The 25,957-nt window shown below is 43.4% G+C and overlaps 1 protein-coding gene across 2 annotated transcripts in view; it reads right to left on the bottom strand.

Annotated features, from left to right (window-relative positions):
- adamtsl3 (ADAMTS-like 3) overlaps positions 1 to 25,957 on the bottom strand; it is a 182,801-nt gene that overhangs the window by 138,737 nt on the left and 18,107 nt on the right. For both annotated transcript variants that reach the window (XM_063188098.1, XM_063188100.1), the window contains exon 3: positions 19,865 to 19,984. In XM_063188098.1, coding sequence (XP_063044168.1) covers positions 19,865 to 19,984 — 120 coding nt within the window. The remainder of the gene's footprint in view (positions 1 to 19,864; positions 19,985 to 25,957) is intronic.

Raw genomic sequence — 25,957 nt, 5'->3', positions numbered from 1 at the left:
GGACATGCTTTATGGACACGTCACATCCTCTGCTCAGCAGCATTTACAGGTCCTTGTGTAAATGATACAGTTGGCCAAATAAGACATGAATCCGTCGGCCGCCTGCTCTTCCCCCGAGGAACGTTACCCAGGTAACTGCCTTCCCAAAATCTCGGTCAGATTTACGCTCCCAAAACACATAAGGACAGAGAGAGCGAGAGAGAAGGAGTTAAGAGCTAGGAGCTTGGATACCATCCCACAGGGGTTTTGGGCTGCAGGCCCAATCAGGTGCAAGGGGCCTTTATGGTTCTATAAACTCTGGGGCTTTTCAAAGCCCTGAAAGCCACGCACGAAGGGCTCACTAGTTCTAGAGGACAAGTAGGTGCAAATTCAATTCAAGGGCAGGGCAATTTTTGGACAAGACGGAGAACGGACGAGTGAATTGGAGTCTGGATAGGCTCAATCAAAGACACCAAATTACAGGTGCAATGACTGACAAGAGATGACCTTAATAGTCGACATTCCGCTCAAGGAGACACCGTTCCATGTCTTGGACCATGTCTTGGCTTCCTGCTTTCGCTGCCAGGGGGCTGTTATTGTGAGACGGCCATGATGACCTGTCACTTTCAAATCTATTTCCAACCACTCACTTCTCTGACATTCATGCAACACCTGCTGCTATTAATGACCATGACCTATGCCTAGCCAAAGGTGATCCTTTAAGTCAGGTATGCAGGGGCGACTAGCTAAAGCCTCTCTCTATTAGCGAACCGCATCAGCAAATTACATACAGCACCAATGCAGCTGTCTGTATTCAAAGGGCAGATGGGCAATAACAATTAAGACAGGTCGATGTCAGAGGAAAGTCTAAAAATAGTATAATAATATAATAGCACAATAATACTGTAATAATCCATTTCAACTGTATAAATGGATAGAAGAGATGCAAGCTGTATCTCCCAGGTCCTGCTGGAGGACATCAGAACAAACATCGGAATGACTTTCTTAATTTAGACTTATCAAACACCTAAAATTGTTCTACTCATTCAGAGGTTCATTTTTTTTCTCCAGGTCACAAATCTGCACTCTAAATAGCCTACCTGTTAATGTCAATATGTCTTTGTAAATGACACAAAGCTGATCAGAAGCCACTGTCATATCTAATATGAAACTGTCTTTGTTTCCACATCTTGAAGGAAATGCTCAGCCCTTTACATTTGTTAAATGTGCTTTTGATATCCCCCAGTGGAAGGAGTAAATGGCAAATGCTCTCATAATCTGAGCTGTTTCTGACATTTATTCTGAAAATGGGACAAGTTCCTTTGAACATTTCCACTAGAGCACAGTCTGTGCCAGGATACACTGCACAACAGGAAATTGTATGATAGGCATTTGGAATTCACAATCTTTGCTACTAAAATTTATTGCATATTCAACATCAAGTCAGTCAACTTTATTTGTATAGTGTATTTCATACAGAGCCAGTTCAATGTGCTTGACATCAGGCACATTGACGTCAATACTTGCACTGAAACCAGCCTTGATCAGTCAAAGACTGAAAGAGAGAGTAGAAAAATGTGAAAGGGGACTGTTCTGAAGGGCACTTCTCTACACCCACTTGGCCCCTGGCCTTTTAAAATCGTTCTACTCTCTTCTCTTAAGGAGCAAACTAAAAGCTCCCCTTGCTCATAGTGTGGCTTATTTATGGCTTTGATCAATGAGAGGCACTCCACGGGCTCTCCAGGGGTCTAATTCACCAGGGGTAGGAGTAAGCAGCAGCCATTTGCCAAAGTCAAATCAAGCGTATTGAGAGAAATTGCAGGCCTCTGATTTAGCTTTATAGCGGCAGAATCAAAGAGTCCCTGTTTTTGCAAACTCTGCTGTGAGGCTTTAACGAATGATCGCGATCCAAACGCTTCTCATTTTTGTGGTCTTTTTTGCCATTTATCAACAATAACCAAATAAAAAAAATACATGGGAATGGGCCTAAATGCTGCAGACAAAGCAGGTGTATACACACCCCCTTTCCAAACTGTCCAATGTCTAACAAAAGGCAGGGACTGGCTTTTCCCAGGAGTGGGTAACCCAGCGGAAAATCTATTCAGGTCTGCCTTTGTTACCCGGCAATGCTAATCTATTGGGCCCCGTAATAAAAGTTAGTGGCTGGTGCTGTGACTGGGAACTCACAGTGTCCCTGTCCAACCAGGACAACATGACAGAGGCAGAACAACCATGGTGACCTCTATGTGCCCCTGTCCACGCCCTTCTGGTGAGGAGAGGGAAAAAAAGGAAGGACAGACATTTTGCGTCATCTTACCTTTTTAATTCTCTGCCTACACCTCATCAATGCAAATCGGCCGACCAATTCAACTGGGTTGAAAAGGAACACAGAAGGAGGAAGGGAGTGACAGAAACCCATGGGGGAAAGGGGCAGACAGACAGACAGACAGACAGACAGACAGACAGACAGACAGACAGACAGACAGACAGACAGACAGACAGACAGACAGACAGAGAGGACTGTTTGATAAATCAGATGTCTGGCAATCTGTCTTCCGAAACGTTTGAGTCCGATTTATGACCCGAGACGACCTCTGCTTTTCTATCCCTCAAAGCCACAAATTCTTCACTGTGAAATTTAACAATGACAAAAGCTTCCTTTCTCCATCTTCCCTCTCCAGACAAACCTGGAACCTAGGGCCAGGCGAATAGAATAGCTATGATCTAACAGTGACTAACTTGACTGACTTATTCATCTCCTCCATCCATACCAAAGGCAGGTGCTATGTGCCAACAACACAAATCTACAAAATCTCTCTGTGCATGCATCTGGAGCATACTCTCCTATGGACAAGAAAATCCCATGGCATGACACAGCGCAACTATTCCACAACAAAATATCTAGACAGCATGTAAATCTATCCTTAAGCTGTTACAAAAATGTTATCCCAAGGTAAAACACTAGTCTCCAGGCAACAATGTTACGATAGAAGTTTGGAAGGTTTGGCTTTAACAGCAGAGGCCCTGCAATAAAACAACTGATAGCTATTCCATTTATTTCAGCAGTGCTAACTTTGCTGTCTTCTTGTGACACTAGTTTTTAAGATATACAACTATGGAAGAGGGAAGACTCTACTCCATGTTAACTTAACCTGAGTTGTGTGAGATAACCCGACTGCACTCTCTGGCAGGCCTGCTCTCTTGCTGTCAGAGTATTTTTATAGAGTGTGCAAATTTGCAGTTGTTCTGCTAATGAGTCTATGGGGAGACAACAAGCTGTGATTAGTTGCTTGACAACTCGTGAGCACCTCCCTCTCTGTCTCTCGTTCTCTCGTTCTTTCCCCCTCTCTCTCCCTCTCTCTCTCTCTCCTTCACTCTCCGTCTCTCTCTCTCTCTCTCTCTCTCCCTCTCTCTCTCTCTCTGCACTATAAAAACATCAGAGGGCTGTGATTAACGGCAGGTGAGAAGAGGATGGCAGCGTTTCAAAAGGCCAGCCCTCGCTGCAACCTCCTTCTTTGGAGAACTATCATTATACTCAGAGACCCCCACATTTTAAGGAGTAGCACAGAGATATATCCTGGTTCTTGTTCTAACACATAAAATGGATAAATCATAGACAGGATGAAAACAACATTTTCACTTTCACTTTCAGTTTTTGTGTGTTGTGTGTGTGTGTGTGTGTGTGTGTGTGTGTGTGTGTGTGTGTGTGTGCGTGCGTGCGTGCGTGCGTGCGTGCGTGCGTGCGTGCGTGCGTGCGTGCGTGCGTGCGTGCGTGCGTGCGTGCGTGCGTGCGTGTGTGTGTGTGTGAGTTGCCAAACTTCAGCTTTGACCCTTCTCTATTTGGGTGGGAATTGAGTGGAAAAACTATGGCCGGGTGCTTTTACGGCCTTATCTGGCCCCTGATATAACTTTTAAGTTATGCACTTTCACATAAATGTGTGTGTTTTGTTAAGTAATCTCAGAAATTAAATTTGCAATAACTTACAATTAAGTTACATTTTCAGGGGACCTAGTGAATCTGGGGTCTGTTGTAAAGGTGGCCGCCTTCAATATAGGCCTAAAGTGCAAGGGGAAATCCTGTTTTGTGTTCATAATACAGCTCTTGGAGGACTTTATAAAATTTGAAATGGCCCCTCCCTGGAATGAAAAAGTTTCCCCTCTTCTGTGTGCATGAGTTATATATTTGCCCATGTTTTGATGCCTATGTGTGACTCATTGGCAGACGGCTCCTTTAGACCTCTAATTCATCTCCAATTAAGGCAATCCTTCGGGACATTATCAGATTTTTTCCAGTATGTTCAGAATGAAGCCATAAGGGTTCCATCTGTATGAGCAGCAACAATCACGCGCCTCATATTTTAGTAGACTCTGAACTTGTTTTCTGAAAATACCTTCCTTTAGAGCAGTGGTTCCCAACCAATGGGTCGGGACCCAACCTATGGGTCGCCAAAGATCCACAGATGATGATTTTAAGGGGTATAATTATAAATACCATAGCCAATGTTGAATACATGAATACATGCAAGTGCTACATTAAATGTTGATTCTATATTTGACCGAAGATGAATTGAGGGATAAAATAACTAAAATGAGTTTTCGCAGGAAACAGAGGGTATCATGTGACTCCCTCTCGTGGGGGCGCTTGCACAGTTGGGTCCCCAAAGCTTACAGTGGTAAAAGCATGGGTCCCTGAAGAAAAAGGTTGGGAACAACTGCTTTAGAGGAACACAAAAAACCCTTCTTGCAAGGTATAAATCATTCAGCTGTGTCACTGGCTCACAGTGCAGTGAATTCACATTAGCGTACATGTCTAGTTTTAGCTGCACAGTTGTCACAAGTTTTAAGTCCACCTAAAATTATTTTTTCGTTAAGCTCTTCTTAAAATTATACCCAGTTGGATCCTGAACAAATTAATTTGTCTCAATCAACGGCTTAGTTTGCAGATTAACATAGTAAGTATGTTCAACAGGATTTAGATGTGCATGGAATACAAATCAGATCAATTGTAGCTTAATGATGGATATTTTGGAGGAGGTTCATAGACTGCACAGATCTCACAATATTACGCAGAAGACTTGGGGTTAACAGAAGGAAATACATCATGTTTCACACACCACAAACAAGCAAGGTGATTTGCCATGGCAAAGGTATGTCTGTCAGTGTCTGTGTGTTCTTCTACAGCATATGTGTGCAACCATTATGAACCCAACATCAGCCATCAAACGCTCAGGAAATGGAGAGAGAAAAGAAAGTAAAAAATACCAAAAGCTCTTCAAGCACTTTGCTGTATGGCACACTTAACAGTACACGAACAAGGCACCCTGCAACCTTATAAAAACATCCAGTCATTATGCTGGAGGCTAAAGCAAGAATAACACGACTCTGATTAATAGGCATAGAGGAGAGGGAGCCTTTCTGCTGATAATACACCTCACATTATTCAAGGCCGTGGGGGCTCAATGCAAAAAGCACCCTTTTATTCTTTTAACTTACTATATGTATGCCAAACAGGTAAAAAACTACAAGAAATTGCATGAGCACATGTTATTTAAGGAACTTAGCATCGAGAACATTTTCATTTTTTCCCCTTCCATTTCACTATTTTTTTTTAAAGAATATAGGCTGATATTCTCTACCTACGAACTACCAACAGACTCAAAATCAAAAGTGTTTCAATTTATATGTCTTATTAATAACACCAACAAGCTACAATCATCCAGCAAAGTATTGAAAGTAATGTACTTAAGAGTACTAGAAGGGATTATGAAGAAACAATGGGGCAATGTGATGTTTCATTCAGTTCATCTGGATTCAATGTGACGAATGTGAATGAATGGGACTTTACTTGTAGGCAGAATCCTGATATCCTGGCCTGCATTCTCACATAGAAAGAGACAGTTTAACCTTCCGACAAAAGCAGACACTGTATCCCATAAAGGGCCTGCTGTGTCTCAGTAATTACATGTACAGCATATGGATGTACAGTACATGCATGTACATCTGTGTGTGTGTGTGTGTGTGTGTGTGTGTGTGTGTGAGTGTGTGTGTGTGTGTGTGTGTGTGTGTGTGTGTGTGTGTGTGTGTGTGTGTGTGTGTGTGTGTGTGTGTGAGAGAGAGAGAGAGAGAGAGAGAGATACAGACAGAGAGTGTGCCCAAGAATAGAGAAATCAGAGCTTTCTCTATTTCCCCTCCTAACTGCCACTGGTGACATTCCAGATGTTTCAGGCCCTGGCTGGTAGCTGACCCCTCGGGCCATCCTCCCTTCCTCTCGCACGACTTTACGGCCTCGATCAGGCAACCATCCAGCTCCGCAGCTAGCAGAGTGTTAAAAACAGATGTCAAGGGTGATCCTTTTAGATTTGTCAGGGCACAAAGCAGTGTGTATGTCTGCACTCTGTCAAGATGGTGGTCTATGTTGCCAGCACGAATATTTCTCCACCCCCCCCCTCACCCCCCCTCGTACACACACACACACACACACACACACACACACACACACACACACACACACACACACACACACACACACACACACACACACACACACACACACACACACACACACACACACACACACACACACACACACACACAAAGCATGCTGCAACAACCACACACACAGAAAGACACACACTCACATAGAGAGTCACACAAACCATTCACAACTGCATGGAACAAAAATACACAAAAACTCTCACATGGTAGGGTGTTTAGGTACTCAAATCCAGGACACAAATTTCTTTTCGCAAGCAAATGTATACTGGAGAGGCATCACATTTTTGGCATAGTACCTGAGAACCGGCAAAAACGGCTAAATAGGAAGAAAAAAATTAAGTGTCTCCCTAAAGACAGGCAGGTGGGACGCATCAGTGATGAGCGGAGTCAGTGTGAAACACTGCTGGGTCTGTTGAGCAAGAGAGCCGAGAGCTGAGCTGAAAGAAACGGCCCTTAAGTAATGTGGCATCAGAGACTGTAGCCAAACACACTCTCTGACATGGCTGCACGTAACGGCTCTGAAGGTCGTTTATCTCCCCAAGTGACAGCTACGAATAAATAGATATAAAACATACAGTAGATACGCACCAGGATGCATACTGTATGTGTGTGTGAATGAGACATAGTAAAGCAAAAAGAGAAAGAGACAGTAACAGGCAGAAGGATAAACAGACAGAAGGATACATTATGGGAGCCTTGTTTTTTCAGCACAGTATAGATGACAAATGTATTTTATAGCAAATGGAAAAAAGACTGTAGCACTGCATGTTCTGACATTGGTTGTAGTGTCAGTTTACTACATGTCTAGACATTGTTTTTTTTGTTTCTTCTGCTGTTGAGGTGTAAGTAAACAGTAAGTTTGGTCTCCATTTTCAAAAGGGCAGCAGTAACAGCTGCAGCAAAACCTTTGAAAAAGTTCTTCATCAAAAAACGTGACAGATCGAAGGCGAGACACTTAGTCCGCATTTTGAGTCAGCAAGTTTTCACACTCCAGTCTTTGCTGACTCCATACAGTGCTCCTTGTCTGAGGAAGCCAAACATGTAAAGCCATAAACATTGATTACTGCAGCTTTAAATGCTGTCACATCGAATGATGCCGTCTATTAGTTCACACACCTGCGCGTGCCTAGACAGCTATAAGCAGCACGCACACGCACACGCACGCACGCGCGCACACACACACACACACACACACACACACACACACACACACACACACACACACACACACCCCTTATGAAATACCCAAATACATACATACGCACACATCATCATCAACCCCGGCTAATACGTACAGTGTACACACACACACACACACACACACACACACACACACACACACACACACACACACACACACACACACACACACACACACACACACACACACACACACACACACACACACACACACACACACACACACACACACACACACACACACACACACACACACACACACACACACACACACAGTGTGAAGCTGACGATTGTGTATTGGGTAAGTTAGAGCTGAATGAACAGATTCTAGGGCAAAACAAGGGTCCTAGCTTTTAAATATAACTCATTATATCGCCGAAACGCGGAGCGTCAGGGATGTAATGGTTTTGCGTGCGCCGCCGCGTCCGCCGTCGCCGCGTCCGCCGCCGCGTAAGGTCTTTCGTGTTAACGCGATAACTTTTGAACGGATGTTTGGATTTGTCCCAGATTTTTTGGGTGAATGCTCTAGGGCAGGTTCATGAACTGATTGGAGTTTGGAGGTCAACACTTTCAAGATGGCTGAATTCAAGCAGGGCGAATTTTTGTTTGGCCCATAACTTCTGACTGGGTGGATGGATTTGTCCCAGATTTGGTGTGTTAATGCTCTAGGGTAGGTTCATGAACTGATTTGAGTTTGGAGGTCAACAGTTTCAAAATGGCGGAATTTTTATTTGGCCCATAACTTCTGACTGGGTGGATTGATTTGCCCGGTACTACCTTATTTTAACAGTTCACCATTTCAGTGAATCTACCATATTAGGTACAGTGTAACAATATTTAATACCATGTAATACTAGTGTAATACCAGTGTAACAATATGCAATACCAGGTACAGTGTAATAACCAGTGTACAATATTTAATACCATGTAATACCAGTGTAATACCAGTGTAACAATATGCAATACCATGTAATACCACTTACACAAAAATACATGATGTAGTACAAAATTGGTACATGGTGTTACACTGGTATTACATGGTATTAGATATTGTTACAATGGTTATTACACTGTACCTAATGTGGTATATTCACTGTAATAGTGAACCATTAAAACAGTGTTACCATTTGCCCCATTTTTTGCTTCATTTTCACAATAGTCATTTGGTTTTAAGCCTATGCACGTCATTGATCTATGTATAGATATTAATTATATTTCTTTAATATTTTGTATTTATCATATACGTTTATGAAAAGGTGGACGGGAATGGTAGGAATGATGGGGGACTGGAAGCGTTGCGTTTCGGGGATATACCTTAAGCAGTCGAAGGCGACTGCACAGGCAGTCTAGTTTCATGTTTGTATGTGCTTCAGAGGCTGAGATATTTAGGACTTAATAGGTGGAGGGCACCCTTTGCCAAAAGGGCTTAGGACAAAATGGGTTAAGGACAAACACACACAACACACACACACCCACACAAACAAACACACACACACGCACGCACGCACGCACTCACGCACGCACGCACCACACACACACACACACACACACACACACACACACGTGAAGGGGGTGGCCCATGATGTTGTGTGTGGAAGAGCAAAAAAGGGGAAGAAAGAGAGAGCAATAGGGAGAGAACGAGAGAGAGAAAAAAGAAAGGGGGGCTTGGAATGCAGTGAAGGTGGCAAGATCAGTAATCCCTATGGGTAGAAGCCTGTGAGAGATATCATTTGGAATTTGCAAATACCTATTAAAAATAGATCAAGGCAATTCTGGGTGAGAAAAAGGCAAGAAAAACAGTTGAACAGAAACTACGTAAGTAAAGCCTGGGGGAGAATGGAAAACCGCCTGCTTCAGCCATCTCAAGGAAAGAAAAATTGCAAGGATTTAATTAGAAAATATAAAGAGTTGTTCTGGAAAAGGCACAAGCGCATATGGAGGCAGAGAGAGATTCATTTACGCCACACACAGTCTCACAAACTCCCAAAGGCTTACACTGATGAATCCACACACACGCAGGCATGCACACACAAGCGCACGTGCACACATTCACACACATTCACACACATTCACACACACACACACACACACACACACACACACACACACACACACACACACACACACACACACACACACACACACACACACACACACACACACACACACACACACACACACACACACACACAAGAAACACACACACACAAGAACACCAGACACAAAAACTAAAACACAGACGCCAACACACAGACACACAAAAGCACAAACACACACAAGCGTGTAGGTGAGGCTTTTTTCCCCTTTTTCGACTCATAATGAAGTTTTATCCAACTGTTTGGCCCAATTGTGTGTGTGTGTGTGTGTGTGTGTGTGTGTGTGTGTGTGTGTGTGTGTGTGTGTGTGTGTGTGTGTGTGTGTGTGTGTGTGTGTGTGTGTGTGTGTGTGTGTGTGTGTGTGTGTGTGTGTGTGTGTGTGTGTGTGTGTGTGTGTGTGTGTGTGTGTGTGTGTGTGTGTGTAATAAGAAAAAAGAGAAAAAAACAATAGAAGAAACGGGGGTCCAGGTGAAATGGAGAAGCCAGCTTGGTCAACTTAGCAAAAATAAATACAAAGAACATAAAAAAGGTGGAAAACCACAGACACAAAATATCCTTTAAAAATAGGGATACTATCTTGGGATCTGTATTGTCCACGCTGGTAAAACAGAAATAGAGTAATATGATAGGCCGCCTATCCTTACCTTTGCTTCTTAAATTAACACCCAGAGAGAGAGAGAGAGAGAGAGAGAGAGAGAGAGAGAGAGATATAGAGAGAGAGAGACTCCTTACAGACCTCAGAAGCCACTTCAAGCAGCTGGGTCATTAAATCCTGCTTCCTCTGGCTAAGTCTGCTGTCTGTAGGTGCACTCACGAGTCAAGTGGTGTGAGCAAAGGGCTGCTTGGAATTCTGGGATACGGAAGGCAGACAGAGAGAGACCGTAGCTCATGTGTAGAGCACATGCTGCTTACACATCTGAAGGCCACAAAGACAACATGAGGGCAGACGAGCTGAAGTACTGGGAGGTACTACACGCACACACACACAAACACATGCAGGTCTGCGCATACACACACACACATACACACATGCACATGTAACGTATTGGCCCGGATATAAGACGACTCCTCTTTTGCACACTATTTTTTATTTTATTTTTAAAAGGGTTTACACTTCTGCTTAATTATGCCTCATTATGATTCTGTGTTATTTGCCAAGCATTTTTAAAACAGTTAATCATTACTATACATTGTAAATACGTGGAGCAAGGGCCATCATATTTGAAAAAGGTCTGCCGTCTATACTTATGGATTGCGATTACGATAAGGAAAAAGTGGCCTTGGATAACATTTGACTCATAAACGCAGTTTGGTTTAGTTATTTGTGCAGCTACAAATGGGTCAACTTGTTTAAAAAAAGACAGCAGAAAAAAACGGAAATTGCATCCCTTTTTCTGTTGCCCCAGCAGTGACACCAGGAATAAGGTGGATGCAGTGTATATTTATTTAGTATATACTGAGTACCAGTCATTGATATGGCGTTATCTATGCTGTCTGTATCATTCCTCTCTTTAGATTTACTATTGTTATCCCTCAACTAAATGATTAAATATCACCACCAAGCCTCAAGTTTGGATAAAAGGGAAGAAGTTTGAAAAAACAGAGCCCTGACAGGAATAAGATGTCCATTGATTTTTCTTTCTTCGTCTTTCATGGAACAATCTAGAATTTCAGTCCTCTGATTAGGCAGGATATGGACCACCCGTGTGAAGGAGGCAGAATTTAATTTAATTTAAACTCTTTTGGGCACATAATGGTGATTGTATGACAAGTCTCTGATTCGCAAGTTTGAGGTGATTTAAACGTTGATTACACAAACAGGGATCTGTGCATGCCGCCTCTATCCCCCTTTTTTTTGCTTTTATAAATAGCCGCCCACAGCAGACATGCCACAAACCGCACTGTGGCTGCTATGAATTTAAGACTTGAGGCCCATGTCACCTAAAAAATAAGCACCCAAAAAAAACCATTAGCCATTAGCCGCCAACCACAAGTTTCCCTTCAACCAAAATTAATTATTTCAGTCTCAGCCCATCCATTAAAGAGCAGACTGGCAGTGGACTGTCAGTCTTTGTGTTTGGCCATTATTGGGTGTGTGTGTGTGTGTGCGTGCGTGCGTGTGTGTGTGTGTGTGTGTTTTTAAGTGGGCTCATTTAGTTTGGAAAACACTGTGGTGTGTGAGTGTTCTCCAATGCCAGCCTTTTTGGTTGGTGGCTGGTTTCCTTTCGCTACCCAAACAGGTACCCTCCTGCCACCCGCTACCACCCCCTCAACCACATGAAAACACATTAGGTGGGTGACGGCTGTGTACTGGCGTGGCGAGTGCTGGTTTATGCTCGAGCATATTTTGGCCCTGTATGCCACTCCCAGGGCACTGCCAGAGGAAAAATATGTTTTATCTATTACCACAGCTGTGCGTGTGTGTGTGTGTGTGTGTGTGTGTGTGTGTGTGTGTGTGTGTGTGTGTGTGTGTGTGTGTGTGTGTGTGTGTGTGTGTGTGTGTGTGTGTGTGTGTGTGTGTGTGTGTGTGTGTGTGTGTGTGTATCATCAGGTCAGCTGAAAGGAGCAGACACTAAAAACAAAATGTTCTGAATTTGATTAGACCCGAAACATACAAGGGCAATAAACCACATGTGGAGAAGAGAGCAATAACAACAAACACATTTATATTATATCCATGTGTTTTCAGTGCCCATCTTATTTGTGATTAAAGCCTAAGTCTAGGACAACTAGGCTATGTGATCAGGGGCCTGAATTATGAACGGAGCTCAACCTATCCAGAATAAGTCAGGGTTAACTTGGTAAACTAGGGTTGAAGAAACTGGTAACCTTGACTTTGGTTACCTACGCTTGTTGATTTGTCTACCCCGGAGTTCCTGCACGCTCTCGTTTCAGAGCGAGCGTCGCCAATCAGAGAAAGGTTATGAAATGAAACATCACTGTATAAAACTAGACTATTTGTTTAAATTCTGATTCTGTAAAGATGCTCAGCCTTCATCCCAACAGTTTAAAATCTTATCTTTTGTCATTAGATGCACAAAATACTTGAGAGGTTACACAGCAAGTTAATCTCAAAGTAACCAGTAACCTGCTTCGTATAGTACAGTCCCCAGCTGTGCCACAACAAAGGTGGTGGAATAACCAAGGTTTAAGCTTAGACAAGAAAAGTTCTGTCTCCCAACCTATGTATTGTTTGTATGCACACACTGTGAACTATGTATGCAGTACTGCAGTTGGCTGTTGCGTTACCCTACATGCTTCGTATGGCAAGTACAACTCGTGGACGTTATCTATCCTGTGCGGGGGTCTGTCAGTGCTCGAGTTACGTTAAGCAAGCCACAGTCTACAATAGAGAGGCGCAGAGACCCCCCAAAAGAACATTTGTTATGTGGCATGCAGTGATGTTCCATTAAAGATTATAGTAACAGCAGTGGACGGTGCATGTCCTCCCAGACCCAGGCATAGTTGTTCAGAACACAAACTTCTTCACTGGCCACTTATGCGTCCACTAACAGTTTGCTTCGCAGAGCAGCTCAGTCATTGTGGCACCTGTACTTCTAGAAATTTCTTCAAATCAGTGTACAAGAATGTAACCGGATAAGGAGTCCATATCGAGGAGCAGGAGGAGTACCACTAACCCATGTGCCAGCTTTAGAGACAGGGACTCTGTCGTGGAGAGTGGGGTTTCTTTCTTCGAACCCCTCAACATCATTGTGACAATGGACATGTCTGAAATTCAGTGAAAGGTCAAAGGTGCTTTGATGGCCACCAAAAACGCTAACCCATAATAGATCAGATTGTGTTCCAGAAAACTTGTGACTTATGCTTTGCACAGCGCTCAGACATCCTGTTGAACTTTCAAACACATTGGCTCAGGCCATTTCCCCCTTTGTCCCCTAAACCCAGCTCAGCTCAGCTCAGCTCTATGGCGTACTGTACTGCACTGGACCACTGACGCCCGTCCACAAGCCTGCAAAGCCAGAACAGCTGCCTCTGCACAAAAACTACAGGATGACACACACACACACACACACACACACACACACACACACACACACACACACACACACACACACACACACACACACACACACACACACACACACACACACACACACACACACACACACACACACACACAAGAAATAAAAAACACACACATACTGTACAGTACATGAATGCACATACTATACAAGGCAACACACACACACACACACACACACACACACACACACACACACACACACACACACACACACACACACACACACACACACACACACACACACACACACGCACGGCCAACCTCCTGCACCACTGTCCTGGGAGTGCATTTGATAGTCTCACTGCACTGTAAAAGCGGTGAATTATCAGCGGCTGTGCGCTGTGAAGGATGCAGCGAAGCCCCCTGTGTGTACGCATACGTCCCTCTGTCCAAACACCAGGAAGTCATACATCTGTTTACATGACGACCGTGCCACCGGCAGAATCCTACAGTAAATCAACCACAGGCCACGCAGGCCCCACTGCCAACACATTTCATGGTGATTTTCACAAGCAAGAGCTAGTAAAGGAGGGCGAGAGAGAGGGAGGGATGGACGGAGAGAAAGAGAGGGAGGAAGGGAGGGAATTAGAGGGAGACAGAAAGAGAAAGGGGGGTGGGGCAAGGGGGGAGGGTGAAAATGGTTGGTGGAAGAAGGAAGAAATACAGCAAGAGACAAAGATATGGAAAGAAGAGGAAGAGAGATATAAAGAGTGGTGAAGAACGAAAAGGAAAATAGAGAGAGGGGAAGAGAAAAAGAGAGTTCCTTCTCTCTAGCACACAGCCCTACATCGCCTTCAGCCACTTTTAACAGCATGAATGGGACTTGTCATTGGCTTCTCTCTCGAAACGTCATGACCAGAAAAACCAGGACCAGGGTTAGAAAAACACAGGCCCCAGCATGAGAAAACACTTTCCCAGGGAAACAAAAATGTACCTGAGCGCAAGGCTCATGACTCCCAGCACAGCCTTAAGAGGAGAGGACTTCAGAGTGAGTTCAGGATAAACTCCATAAAAAAAGTGCTTTAACTGGTAATGTACAAGGAACTGGCTATTAGAAGGAGGCTTACTAAAGCGATAAACCACGAGAGACAGTGTGTATGCACTGGATTTACAGCAGGTAAGGAATGTAAAACATTAGAGGGGGTGAGGGGTGTTCCAAATTATATTTTGGAATATCCAAAGTATGATGTGGATGTTCGATGCGATGGGATTTGTGTCACTTTATAATTTTGAAATAGAATTAATGATATGAGGACTAGCACAAAGATCCGTAATGGATTTCAGCCTGTGACAATCAAGAATCTAAATCTCACTGTTTTAGAGAGGGACAGATTGACCTGAATTTCATGTAAGCCATGACATTCATAATAAACCTCTCTACGATGTTTCTAGAACCGTGGCCAACCTCCTATTTTTCCGACGCCAATACTAGTCCAGATGCTATGTACTGTGTCCCTAAATATCAGTCAAGTGGATTTAATACTCACTTGATTTCCAAGTTCTGCCTGAAACAAATTTAAGGTTAACAGAGCACCATCCATCTCGTTTCAGTAATGTGAGCCGTGAACATCCTGTCATATCACTTAAAATGATGACAGGTCTCTCACTCCACTTCCACACAATGCATTATGTGCTAGCATTCAAGTGTTGTAAAGGGGATGTTAAGATTTGTTTCTTATTAGTTAAAGAGGATTCATTTGAGGCATAATTTTGTCCAAACAAACCCCCATGCAACTCAGAGCATGTCAAGTCCCTTCCAAAACCCAGGTGAATTATAATTTGTGATGTTTTGGGAGGGGAAAAAAGTGTTGCGTCAGTGGAAAAAACTATGCTGCAGCATAGAAGACTTGGGGTTCAATAAGTAATTTCTATTCATAACTGTTCATAAGAGGGTAAAGTATAAATGAGAAAAACTCTCTGCCATGTGTTTGTAATGGGGATGTGACAAAGAGAGGAGATGAAACATGACTGTGTCTCTCTCTCTCACACACACACACAAACAGACACACACACACACACACACACACACACACACACACACACACAAACACACATATACACACGCATACGCTCACATACACACACACACATGTACACGCACGCAAACGCGAACACAAACGTACACACACACACACACACACACACACACACACACACACACACACACACACACACACACACACACACACACACACACACACAGACACACACACACACACACACACACACACACACACACACACACACACACACACACACACACACACACACACACACACACAGTGTTCAGGAGACCTCCACTGTTCATAATACATTGAAGTAAAAGAAACTCTTCACTCTGTGTCTCTGATGCTGGTGCAAAAATTGGATTACAGTATATTTTTCCCCAATTGGTCAATATTGATTTCATCACGATGAGGGGTGGATGACAGACCTTTGAATTGAAATACTCTTTTGTGACCTGGACTGGATATAATGATATGCCAACACATGTAGTAGTGTGCTTTCAAATTGCAAGATAACACATTTCATTACACAGGAGAATGTACACACACCAGCACCAAAATCACACACACACACACACACACACACCGTCGGCCACGTAAAAAGGCCCAAAGTGTCCTCTCAGTCACTCAAATGGCACTCCACTCCCAACGTCGCTGTCAGAGCTCTGTTGAAGTTTTAAGCGATATGTCATCTTAATCCCTCAACAAAAGAAAGAAAGAAAGAAAGAAAGAAAGAAAGACAGATGAATTTCCAACAACAACACACACGCACGCACTCACGCACACACACTGCTTTTACAGCCTAGTCCACTCCCACCCGCAGCTAGCACAGAGTAGAGAGAAGCATCTGAGAATCATGGAAGTGTTGTTTGACTTCTGCTGAATGTATGCAGACACACCTTGTGTACCCTCTATCTTTCATTCAACAGACCCGTGGACCGGATGACATTCCAATACATTACACCGACATGCAGCTAATGTTTTATGCAAAGCAAATATACAGTTTGCATTTAGGTACAAGGTATTATTTACAGTAATGGCAATGTGTGGCTATATGCCTTCCTCAAGGGCACTTCAACCATAGATATCATTGGCGAGTAACCTGCCCCAGTTTATCTGAAGGACCTACTAACGCCTTATGTTACTAGAAGAGAACTGCGCTCATCCAGCACAAGCCGTCTGGCTCTGCCATCCAGTCGCTCTAGGTACTCCCAGTCAAGATTGTTCTCCGTTGTGGTACCCAAGTGGTGGAACGGTCTCCCAGAGGCAGCAAGACTAAGCACATCTCTTGCAGTCTTCAAGAAACAACTAAAGACCTTCCTCTTTCGAGAGAATCTACTAGACTAATGCTTGAGCTGGCCTTGCCCCAGGGCAGACTCTTGACATGATGTTTAGTTTAGTTTAGTTTGTGTGTGTGTGTACTCGTTATTTACTCTTTATAAAAAAAAACTTTAAAAAAACTAACCCCTCTTTGCAACTGCACTTGTTGTTCTGTATATCTCCTGTGCACTTTGTATTTGCTTGTGATGTTGGCTTGATTATGTCCTCTTTTGAAAGTCGCTTTGGTTATAAAGCGTCTGCCAAATGCAATGTAATGTAATGTAATGGCAATGTGTGGCGATATGCCTTCCTCAAGGGCACTTCAACCATAGATATCACTGGCGAGTAACCTGCATTTGAACCTCTGTAACTTTTCTGTAGATACCAATACACCAGAGGACCGGAGGCTCTTCTCAGGATCATTCATAAGCAAATCAAGAGGGCCATGCTAGCACCGTTAGCTGTGCTTATATTACGCGTCTCTTCCACCGTTGCACTGCTACTCTGTAGAGACAAAAAGTTTTATATTTCACAAGTTTCCATCACTGCCAAGAGGTTATGTCACAAAAAAATGAGATTCTGCAAGGAAATGTTCATTCCAATTTTCTTCCTTCACTAGTAAAGCTCACAATCTCTGTCCAAATCCATTTATATCCACTTACATCACTGTGCCATTTTCTCTGGTTTAGTATGTATGTTAGAGCCTATTGCAACATAGTTTAAATTTCACAGACAAAATTAAGAGTCATATGCATGCTCGTCAAGAGCCATCTGATATCTTTGGAGTTAAGGTGCAGGAATAACCCCAAATAATATAAGATTTCTTACAAGCAAAGACGTCCTGCAAAAGGAAAACAGATCACACCCAAAACTCTTGTGAGACATATTTCAACGCGGGGGAGATTACTCAATGGCAGAAATTTAATTAAGCTTCAGCCTCACACCTCATCACCACAAATCAACGGGGGACAGACAGGCTGATCTGGTTAAGATGTGTGTGCGTTTGTGGGGCCCAACGTGTCATCTGTGTTTCATTTAATAGCTGAAACCAAATGAGCACTCACACTCCACATCCACTCTATGCAATACACTCACTCACCCAATCGCTGCAAGTCGGTGTGTGTGTGTATGTGTGTATGTGTGTGTGTGTTTGAATGTGTGTGTGCGTGCGTGCGTGCGTGCGTGCGTGCGTGCGTGCGTGCGTGCGTGCGTGCGTGTGTGCGTGCGTGCATGCGTGCGTGTGCGTATGTGAAGTTGGGTGAGTGGTTGTGCTTACTCGCTCACTGGGGTCTTGGTCTCGTACACACACACACATACGCACCCACATACACACACATACTCACACACACACTTTCTGTTTCTGTTACACAGCATTCTCTTGGAGAGAGCTATATAAATCAGCCCAGCCTGGTCTTACAGAGAGAGAGAGAGAGAGAGAGAGAGAGAGAGAGAGAGAGAGAGAGAGAGAGAGAGAGAGAGAGAGAGAGCAGAAGAGAGGGCCAGAGGGATAGAGATAGAGATATGGAGAGATAGAGAGAAAGAATGACATAAAGAAAGAGAGAATGGAGAAAATGGACTGTGCAGGAAAAAGCAGAGCAGTCAACATCCTCCTCTTTCTCTCTCTCTCCCTCCCTTCCTCCCTCCCTTCCTCCCTCCCTCCCTGATCACACACAATGACACTATTGTTCATTATCCCCAAAGTGCTGTCAAAGAGGGCCTGGTCCAAGGGAAGGACTAAAAAGAAGAACAGATCACCGTTCTGCACTGGAAACCTACTCTGTAACCACCATGCAAATAAAAGCCACCGACGAAAAAAGTGGCCGCGTGCAGATCGATATAAGCCGCGAGCAAACTCAATTTTCCACCAAGCGAGGCAGGCAGGCAGGCGTCTGAGGGAGCACCTTTGATATCCAACACCCCGGCACTGCTCAAGGCCATGAGTCAACAAACAGCTTTGATGGAGGAGATGGAGAGGAGAGAGAAAGAGACAGAGGGAGGATGAGAAAGGGGGAGAGAAACATACAGATCGAAAAAGCAAGAGAGGGAAAAGAAGAAGAAAAGAGAGAAGATGAGACAGAGAGGGACAGAGGGAGAGAGAAAGAGGGAGAAAGACACAGAGGTAGAGAGAAGAGTAGAGGAAGAGAGGAGAGGGAAAGTTGAGGAGAGGGAGATGAAGAGAGAAGAAGAGAGAAGGAGGGACAGGTAAAAGGAAAGAGTGTGGGAGAGTGGGAGAGCTCTCACCATTTTCTCCCAAAGTGCCCATCTGATCCTGCTCTGGCCTGTCAGCAGCTCCGTCACGTCGCCGGCTATCGAACAAAAGCCTTTCACAAGGGACGGCACAGCCAAGATCACGTCAAAACAGTCACAGCCTTCCCCAGGAGCCCGGCCTGCTCTGCTCTGCTCTGCTCTGTGTGTTTGTTTGCACAGAGGTGCTGCTCCACTTGGCCACTCAAACAGGCAAAACTACCATCTATCCCATCCCAGCAGAGCTTCCCCCAAGTGTGTGTGTATGTGTGCGTTTGTACGCGTGCACAAGTGTGGGTGTGTGCATGTGTGCGTGTTTGTGGATGTGTCTGGGTGGAGGACTGTGGGATGCATCAAAGGGTGTGGGTGTTACTGTATGTTGGATGCTTGTTTGTACAGAGGTTCTTGCACTCCACCTTTCTCACACACGTCTCAAAAAATTTCCATTTCTCTGTTCGTGTGTGTGTGCGTGTGTGTACCTGGTCATCAGAGCGGTAGGTTAGTAGCTGCTCTCCAGTCGTGTCCTCCAGGAAGCTTCCCTGCGGCGAGAGGGCAAACTCAGGCAGGAAGTAAGCCGTCTGAGACTGGTCACCTTCCGTCTGACATACACACACAAAGAGAGGGAGAGAGAGAGAGATACACAATTACAATCCATCACATGATGTTCGTACCCACACTGACACACAGACGCACAAACAAATAGGGAAGAAACATACCGGTAAATACATGAGTGATATCAGTTCGACAGTCAAACAGTCACAGGTCCTCTGTTGACACATCTGATATTTGACCTTTTCATGCCCAAATGGGTTTTGTTTGTCTTTTGAACAGTAAAAACTGGAAAAAAAATATTTAGGCCATGTACTGTATGAACTAGGGTTGTAACAATATTGCATTGAATTGAAAAACCCTAGTACACAGTCACAATCCTATATCGTGATGCTAGAAGGCAGTATCGTGATACGTCCTTTCAAAGTTCATTTCTGTACAGAAAACAACCACATGATATGATGTGATGGTGCTTCCAATCAATATCATTATTATTTTTAAACTTAGACAAAATAATAGTGTCTTTTAACCTATTTTAGCCATAAAGGATTATCAAAGAGATATATTTTAAAAAATCTTGGGGTGTATCAAACCGTAGATCAAAAAAATTGACTTGGGTGTATTGTTACAGCCCAAATATGAACAGAAAACTATGAAACACATGAGGATCATCGCTTCAGACAGGTGGGTGATGAAGTCTGGGGGAGCATGAGCTTTGAATCTGATGTAACGGATGATAAGGAATATGAAAAGTCTCTATATGTATGAATGCACAGTCTTGTATGCATGTGTGTGTGTGTGCGTGTGCATGTGTGCGTGTGTGTGTATGTACGTATGTGTGTCTATGTGTCTATGTGTGTGTATGTACAAACACAGGGCGTGTGCAAATGTGTGTGAGTTTGCATGCATATGCATGAATATATGTGTGCATACTGTGTTGGCACACACTTGTGACTCTGTTGGTATGCTCGTGTGTGTGCACAGTCTTGTGTGCATGTACATGTGCGTGTGTGTGTGTGTGTGTCCCAGTATGAGCAAAAGCCTTTTTGTTCCCTGTTATGACACAGTCCATGACCTGCGACTCTTATTTGCATGAAACCCCAACAAACCTCTGCTGTGCTTCCCCAAAACACACACACACACACACACACACACACACACACACACACACACACACACACACACACACACACACACACACACACACACACACACACACACACATGTGCACAGGCGTACACAGACGCGTGCACACAGACACACATCATGCACGCACTACACAAACACACGCACTCACACACACACACACACAGGCACACACGCACACACACACACGCATTCATAGACACACATTCACAGGGGCGCCGCTAGGGGGGGAAAGGTGGTACTGATTCTAACGGCCCAGCCCAACGCAGCACGGCCCTCGGCCCGCGGATGGGATAATAAAATATCAATAATATATTCTTGTTTTTTTTTAGAAATGTATAATTACAAAGAAATAGTAATTGGAAATAAGCTTATTAAACACACAACTGTCGATTCCCATAACGTCTTTGTCAGTTCTTTATTATATTGTCATTTACCCTCCCCCCTGAGCTCTTGCGAAATGGTGCGGTCCAATCTGGCGCGCGAGGCGTTGAATCGGACAGCATCCGAAAAATGCTGGCAGCAGGTGTACAGAGCGACTGAGGTCTTAGGCGTGGGCTAACCCATAGAATGTTAGCAATATACAATCTATGGTGAGTTGGTGGTGACAGTGAAGGCAGGTTGGCAAAAACTTAAAGGGACACTGTGTGAGATTTTCAGTTGTTTATTTCCAGAATCCATGCTGTCCATTCACTAATGTTACCTTTTTCATGAATACTTACCACCAGCATCAAATTCTAAGTATTCATTATGACTGGAAAAATTGCACTTTTCATACATGAAAAGGGGGATCTTCTCCATGCTCCGCCATTTTGAATTTCCAAAAATAGCAATTTTTAGCTGCAAAAATTACTGTACTTGGACCATACTAGAAAATATTTGTTTAATACTTAGTAAACTTTCATGTAAATATCAAATTTGGCAATAGGCAGTCCAATTTCAATAAGCAGCATAGTTGCAGTACCTTTTTTGACCATTTCCTGCACAGTGTCCCTTTAAGGATAGACGGGAAAAAGAGGAGAGGGCCAGAAGAGGCAGGCAACTGGTCACTCAAATTTTCTTCAAGAAAGAAATATGCTCACTCAATGACATTGCGTTTTCAAACGCTATCAAATGGTAAGAGTCCTTGGATTAGCCTCCAAGAGAGCACGTTAGCAGATTTCCTAGGCCTATTTAAAAACTCCACCTTTATTGTCACCACGCACAAACGGAAAAAGTGGATGAACGTCCGTGATAAACTATGAGCCTCGTGGGGATTAAGTGAAATCTTAACCACAGAGTGGTAGGCAAATGTGAAAGCAACCGACAGCATCAGTTGAAACTAATGTGCGGGAAATTAACGCATATTTGACAAACAACCTGTAGCCTACGTTGGGGATGCTGCCATCCATCATCCATTGAAGTATCATGTTTGCGCAGGAGAGCGGTGCTTTTTACAGGCCCAAAATTATAATCTTTCATAGGGCCCAAAATTCCTGGCGGCGCCCCTGCACATTCATGCATGCGCACACACACATTGCTTGATCTGTATATGATGTTGAATTTACTGGTGTAGTATAGGACTAGGTTTAGGTAGGGCTATGCAATTTCACTTGAAAAGAGGTGATTTTTTCACAAAAAACTCGATTCAAGATTCACTTATCATTTTTTTGTTTTTGTTTCAGTATTCTGTTTCAGTATTAAAGCCACATGCATTTTCCCTGACCTTTGCTTTGATTAAGTTTTATTGGGCAACTGCACACATCCGCTTCATGTCACCCAAACATTTGTTGGAAACTCCCCAATGCGTGGAACTACAGTTCAGAAATAGGAACACAGTTGATACTTCTTTATAAAGGCCGCAATTATTGCAGAGATGTGACCCCTACTCAATACTAAGGACGACTACACTAGGCGATATTTCTTCAACTACAAAACATTAGCGAGCATTAATGTTAAGGAAAAATATGTATTGGTTAATGCTGATCAAAATTGTGGCTATCCACATTATCTTTTTTCGACTGCAGGTGGCCCCTATTTGTTCAAGGCTAGTAAGTGACTTTGGGTTGGTGATGGGAAGCCTCTATTTCTCTCTCTCCTTTTCCACTTTTCTTCGAGGTCTTATCTCTCTCTCTCGTTCACACACATTCGCATGCACAATTCAGAAACTCTGGGCATGCTTGTGAAACTCCTAGCCTCCAAGTTGCAAAGTTTCCAGCATCATATAGGTTCATTGGCTAACACATAATAACAAATGCACATTGCTGGCGAGTCGAGTCATTGTCCAAAGCCCACAGCCAGAATGTGTATGGCAGTGGAATTGTGCTTTGCCCAAGCAAATACTTTCAGCAGAAGAATTCGGAATACATGAGCTATGCAAACTCTGATGGTCTAGCGGCCAAATTTAAAGTGCAGTGACTGTCAAAACAAAATAAAATACTGCTATAGGATGTCTGGGTGAATGTAAAATGTACACCCTGTGCACATGCAATGTATATAATAGGGGGATTTACTGTATAATAACCTTAAAACCTGAATTACTGGGAATTTCTGGGCGAATTTCATGAGCCAACTCAATTTTTAAATCATATCGATTTTCTGCCCTTGCCTACGAACAGGCCTCTCACAGAAACACAGACACAGACACAGCTCTGATATTCATTATCTACACCAAAACATGGACACACATACACACAATGCCTACATACACTTACTCTCATGAACACAAAACACACACACACACTGACACACATGTGCACACACACACACGCGCCAGGGGTGGAACTTTTTTTTATCCACCAGTCACTGTGGCAGGTAGATTCTAAAATCTACCAGTCACTCACAATTTTTACCAGTCACCAGTTTTACCAGTTCATATTCAACTGTTCCAAACATTGTAATGCCAAGTAAGATCATTTTCTGATCAATACTTTTGTTTCACAGGTCATAAATGTGAAATGCCAAGATGCCAATAACTATTTTCATTACCAATTTGCTTAAACCTCTGATGTTGGCTGCTGCGTATACTTCAGCATTAACCCAGATCCATGTAGAAAAATTTCACCTGTCAAGGTAACTGGTGGGTTGACATACAGTACAGGCCAAAAGTGTGGACTCAACTTCTCAGTTATACATTCTCTTTACTTTCGTGGATTTTCATTGTGTATTTTCATGCAGGGCATCAAAACTGTGCTTGAACATATGGAGAATTACATGCTTACCAAAAAATGTCATTCTAGCTGTTGTCCAACAACAATGTCAGCTGTCTATCCACCTGACATCAACACGGCACAACTGATGGCCCTACACATTTCAATAAGCTTATTTTTGTCTATTTTCGAACAAAAATGCCCAGTCAGTCATGTCAATCCTTATTGAACATTAAAGTCCTCCAATAATTCACTAGAATTGTAGAACTAACTTTTAGACATTTTCTCGAACTGATATTGAGTCATAGCCAGTTACTTGGAGAGGTCAAACCTTTGTTGGAGGGAATCTGTGGCAGGGTTTTTCACTTTTACTTTTATTTTTTGTATCATTGTTTCACCTAGATAACGAGCTATGCTGACCAAGTGACACATTATCAAATCAAGAAAATCTCTCTTGTATTGGCCCCTCAGTTTTGCTGAATTGATATCACTGTTAGGCATTTTTTGATATTTTTTTAATAATTGTTTTACATTTTTTTATATTTTATTTTTTTTGTTAGGCACATAATTATACATATGTTCATTCACAGTTTTGATGCCCTCCCTGAAAATGTACTAAGTTCTGTAAAAAGCCACAAAAATAAAGAGATGAGAAGGTGAGTCCACACTTTCGGCCTGTACTGTATTTCACCTGCCAAAGGCCATATTGACCCATCATTGGCAGGTGGACAGGTGCTTATTTCCATCCCTGGCGCGCGCACACACACACACACACACACACACACACACACACACACACACACACACACACACACACACACACACACACACACACACACACACACACACACTAAAATAAGGACACGGCCTGTGTCTGCCATTATCAAACTTTTCTAGTGATTATCTCTGATGCTGCACATCGGACGGAAGCCAGATCGTCAGCCAATGAACCAAGCAATTTTCTACCAAGCACAGTTGAGTTATTTCAGCATATAGCATCCACCACGCCAAAGACTTCAGAATCTCAGTCCAAGGAAATTAATGACATGAAGTGAGAGAAAAATGTGGAAATAATAAAACAGATAGATAGAGTTGCCAAAGAGAGTGTAAGAGTGAAAATTCCTCCTCCTCTTTGCAGAAGAAGACAAATTGGGTAATGTCAAAGCACAAACACTCCCTAAAACAACAACAACAATCCTTGAACAATGATCTAGCTGTGTTCACAGTAACTTGGATGGTGTTTGCCCTAAAGCTGGGATGGTTTAAAAAAAATAATGGAGGAACTGAAGCAGGACAGAGAGAGAGGAGAGGAGAGGAGAGGAGAGGAGAGGAGAGGAGAGGAGAGGAGAGGAGAGGAGAGGAGAGGAGAGGAGATGAGATGAGATGAGATGAGATGAGATGAGATGAGATGAGATGAGATGAGATGAGATGAGATGAGATGAGATGAGATGAGATGAGATGAGATGAGATGAGAGAGAAGGGGAGAGGAGAGGAGAGGAGAGGAGAGAGGAGAAAGAAGCGGGAAAGGAGAGAGAGGCAAAGGAGAGGAAGAAGAGAGGAGAGAGGATACAGGATAGTGAAGATGAAAAGAGGAAGGAGCAAGAGAGGAGAGATAGGAGAGAAGATGAGGAGTAGACAGTCGGAGAGAAGGAAGATAGAGTGAGAAGTTGGTTCACTGGAAAGAAAGACCATGGAGATGAGAAAGGAATGAGTGATGCGGAGAGAGGAGTGAGAAAAGAGGACAGGAAG

This window comes from Engraulis encrasicolus, chromosome 22, assembly GCF_034702125.1.
Source record: "Engraulis encrasicolus isolate BLACKSEA-1 chromosome 22, IST_EnEncr_1.0, whole genome shotgun sequence".
Taxonomy (NCBI): domain Eukaryota; kingdom Metazoa; phylum Chordata; class Actinopteri; order Clupeiformes; family Engraulidae; genus Engraulis; species Engraulis encrasicolus.
Note: the sequence above shows the minus strand (reverse complement) of the source record. Positions and strands in the feature narration are given on the sequence as shown.